General features: G+C 29.6%; 1 protein-coding gene across 1 annotated transcript in view; it reads right to left on the bottom strand.

Annotated features, from left to right (window-relative positions):
- Nucleotides 1–2,820: 2,820 nt before the first annotated feature.
- LOC105620602 (3-hydroxyisobutyryl-CoA hydrolase, mitochondrial-like) overlaps nt 2,821–3,836 on the bottom strand; it is a 25,902-nt gene continuing 24,886 nt past the window's right edge. The window contains exons 2-4 of the mRNA XM_012202093.1: nt 3,561–3,783; nt 3,295–3,482; nt 2,821–3,222 (exon numbers count right to left, since the gene is read on the bottom strand). Of these exons, the coding sequence (XP_012057483.1) occupies nt 3,068–3,222; nt 3,295–3,482; nt 3,561–3,783 (566 nt within the window). The 3' untranslated portion in view covers nt 2,821–3,067. The remainder of the gene's footprint in view (nt 3,223–3,294; nt 3,483–3,560; nt 3,784–3,836) is intronic.

Below are 3,836 nucleotides of genomic sequence, written 5' to 3'. Positions count from 1 at the left end.
ATAGTGGATTATTTTGTTACTAAAAAAATTCTTATTTTGTAATGGCAACCAAATTTCACAATGTTATTTACAAAACGTAAATAATAATTTGTATTGTTAAAAAAAATTTTGTTCATCAAAAAAATTGTATTTTGTTATTTCAACAAAATAATCAAATGATAATCGGTCATTTATGAATAATTATCTTTTTTTGTTACCATTACTGTATTTTTTCTCAGTGTGCTTATAGGAGTTGTTCAGTTTATTTAAAAACCATTTACCTTTGCTGCAAAAAAAATAAGTGTGGTCAAAAACGTCCATTTTTGCCTATTTCATTTCATTTTACTCAAAATCCTATGCTAACCTGCGGTCAATTCTGCCAACGGCATCGTGTTCAACGCGAAGAAATTTTCGGGAAATGTACTGTCACGTTTCGGAGAGAAAGAAAAAGCGATTTTTTTTTATCCCCAGGAGCATATGTTGATTTTATATACGTTTCTTAAATGTTTGTAGAACATTAGATATTAAAAAACGTATATGAAACATATATGAACCAATAAGTGCTATTTAGGGTGTAATATATCTTCTCTCTAATGAGAAAAATGGTTTTGATATTAATCTATATAATTAAATTTGATCAAATAGAATTTCAAATTATTATGATAATTTTGAGATTTTATAAATAAAGATTTTATCTTTGGTACTCTACTATTATAAAGATTATATTAACTTATATTTTATATTATAACATATTATAAAGTTTTTAATAAATATTTTTCAGTTTAATATGGTATTGAAAACGTAAGCATTATCAAAATTCTAATTAATGTTAACTTCAGTGCACTCTAGTTCGATTATGTGTCGAAGCAGATCAGGCGAACATATACTATATTGTATACTTCATAACTTTTATGTCATGCGTGTTGTATTCTGTACAGTAGAATGAAGAAAAATTTTATTCTTCTTTATTATTCGATGAACTGTAAACAAGACTCATACATCATGCGTAACTACTCGAAATGCACCTGAAGTAATATTTGCTATGATTGTTGAGAAAAGATTTTCTCTTCTGATTCGTAATTTATAATAGATTAGTGTATAAAAGTTTTGAAGATTATTGAAATAAATTAATTTTTGAATTTCTCTGTGTTGTATTGATTTGTAACCTGATGTTATATTGATTTGATAACACATTCCTGATAGGAATGCATTCTGTTTTACACATGATGCTCATGATGTTTTATTTATCCTTGTTTATCATTCAGTGAACAACAATGCACAATTATTACATTATGCGCATGAACAGAATGCATCTATAGGTAATGAAAAAATTATTTGATCAACATGAAATTCTGTACTTAATGAGAAGAATTATAAGAATTATAATTCGATTACTATAAAATACGAGTAGATTTAACGGAAAGATGACATATATACTTCGATTGACGAAATTGGCGCTTATTCGATTAACAAGAAATTTTGATTTACTTATCGGAAAAAATGTATTCGTTCAACACAGAATTTTGTTATATTTCATAGGAATGAATACTTGTTTTCACTTGGTAATTCTTACAATACAAGAATTCTGATTCGTTTGTTTTCAGACAAACATACCGGTTTCCAAAATCAACTTAAAAAATAAAACTATAAATGAATATAAAATATAAACAATATCTTCTTGTTTATAGAAACCATATTGTACCTTCTTTACAAAAGGATAAAAGATAATAGCTTTGATAAAAACTAATAATTTTATATCGACACAAGTTAATGTACCACGATGTAACGTTCGTTTGACGACGTAATATTTTTACACAACGTATCTTTTCACACTCGTTCAATGCCAAATGATGCACCAAATTCGGCAACACTTGGGACTAATACCTGAGCTGAATTTTTAAGACGCTTGAAGCTATTAGGTTGTCCGGAAAGTTCGTGCCAACTAATCTATATAATTTAATAAATGTATACTAAAATTTAAATCTTCTGCGTTTCAATTTTCTTTCAAAATCGGCACGAACTTTCCGGACAACCTAATATTACCCTGATCTGCTGAGTGCGCGACACCTTGATCCACGCACGGTTCGGATGTTTCGAGAGAACGATTTGATATGGGTCTTCACTCTCTAGAAGTTACTGCTACCGAGAACACGATGTTACTGCTATCGATCGCTGTTGCCAACTGACTTCCTGACTGCCTGTGCTTCCTTGCACATGACCCCCAAATTACCTCGATTTCTCTTCTCATCGGTGATCAGAGATCACTACTCATAGAGATCGCTACTCGATGTTGACTAAAAACATGTAAGTGCGGTACTCGCTCATACCAGAATCACAGGTACCGCAGATCCTTGTGTTTCCGCGCTCGCTGTTCGGCGGCTTCGAGATCCGTGTGAATCGAATCACGTTCGTGTGTGCATCTAATTTCTGTTTATATTTTTTCATCGTGCACACCATATGGAGGGGTTTGATACGCAATATATGTATGTTCTTTCGAAATTTTAAATTTCAAACATCTCGCAATATCAATACTTTCCAGTCATCATAGAATCAGCTTCTACTATATTTCAGATATTTTAAAACTAATGATTCATTATTCTTTAACCGAATCCAAACTTGGAGATATCAGTGAGAATATTTTTAACTATTCCGGTAACAATAGCTTTATGTGAAAGAAATTTTAGTAAATTGAAGTTAATGAAAAATGATTTAAGGTCATCATTAAATTAAGAAAAATTATTAAGTACAGGAATTCTTTCAATTGAGAATAAAATATGTAAGGATACAGATTTTGATATAATAATTGATAATTTCGCATCTATCAAAATACAACAAATATTATTGTAATTTAGATAACTATATTTGTAATATACATGGTATGATTGTAACGTACTCTTCTCCTGCGTATACGTGATTATATTAAATATTAATATATACTATTAATTAACATTAATTAATATTATTTTTTATTATATTTCACATGTCATAAAGAAATATTATTTTTATAAGAACTAAGAAATGCATTTTTTGTCTCAGGCATCGAAATGCCTAGTCCTGGTTCTGTATCCACACTACATAAAAAACTCTCTTAATTTCCATTTAGTTTTCTGGTACACAACTGCAATTCTTTTTCCACGGGAAGCATTGCGAACCGTTTATTTAAATATTCATTCGTTACATCGGGCAAAGATGTCGGCTTCCATAATGGTTTCTGATCTTTGTCAATTAAAAGAGCTCTGACACCTACAATTAAATTGAAATATTGATCCAAGAATAGAGAATTTGTAAGACATATGTTAAATTTTATCTTATTACCTTCATAGAAATCACCGTCTTTGGTTAAAGCGGTACAAACCAATCTAAACTCAATCTTTAAACAATCAACTAAGGATTTTTCTTTTCCTTCATCGATCGCTTTTTTGGTGATTTTGAGAGAAGACGGAGACATTTTGAGTAGTGTATCTATGTTTTTTTGTGCCCATTCTGAATTATCTTTTTTCAATCTTTATACAACAAAATTATATACTGCTGTATTATAAGTAAAAATATATTGATTTAATTTTTTGCTATTTCTATTTCACCTCTCAATTATCTCTTCAACGGTTGGAGCAGAGAAACAATTTTCTATCTGTGACATATGAGGTGCCAAGCTGAATTTATAATTTAATTTCGGTTGATACTTATTTAAAATGGTTAAAACAGACTTGTCAACTTCATCCAACGTTAACAAATCGCGTTTCAAATCCGTGAGTTTCTCCGATGGTACAAAATGCGTCGCGATTCCAGCAAAGAGAACATCGACACCTTAATAAAATATATATATATATATATATATATATATATATATATATATATAT

Source organism: Atta cephalotes (assembly GCF_000143395.1).
Source record: "Atta cephalotes unplaced genomic scaffold scaffold00027, whole genome shotgun sequence".
Taxonomy (NCBI): domain Eukaryota; kingdom Metazoa; phylum Arthropoda; class Insecta; order Hymenoptera; family Formicidae; genus Atta; species Atta cephalotes.
Note: the sequence above shows the minus strand (reverse complement) of the source record. Positions and strands in the feature narration are given on the sequence as shown.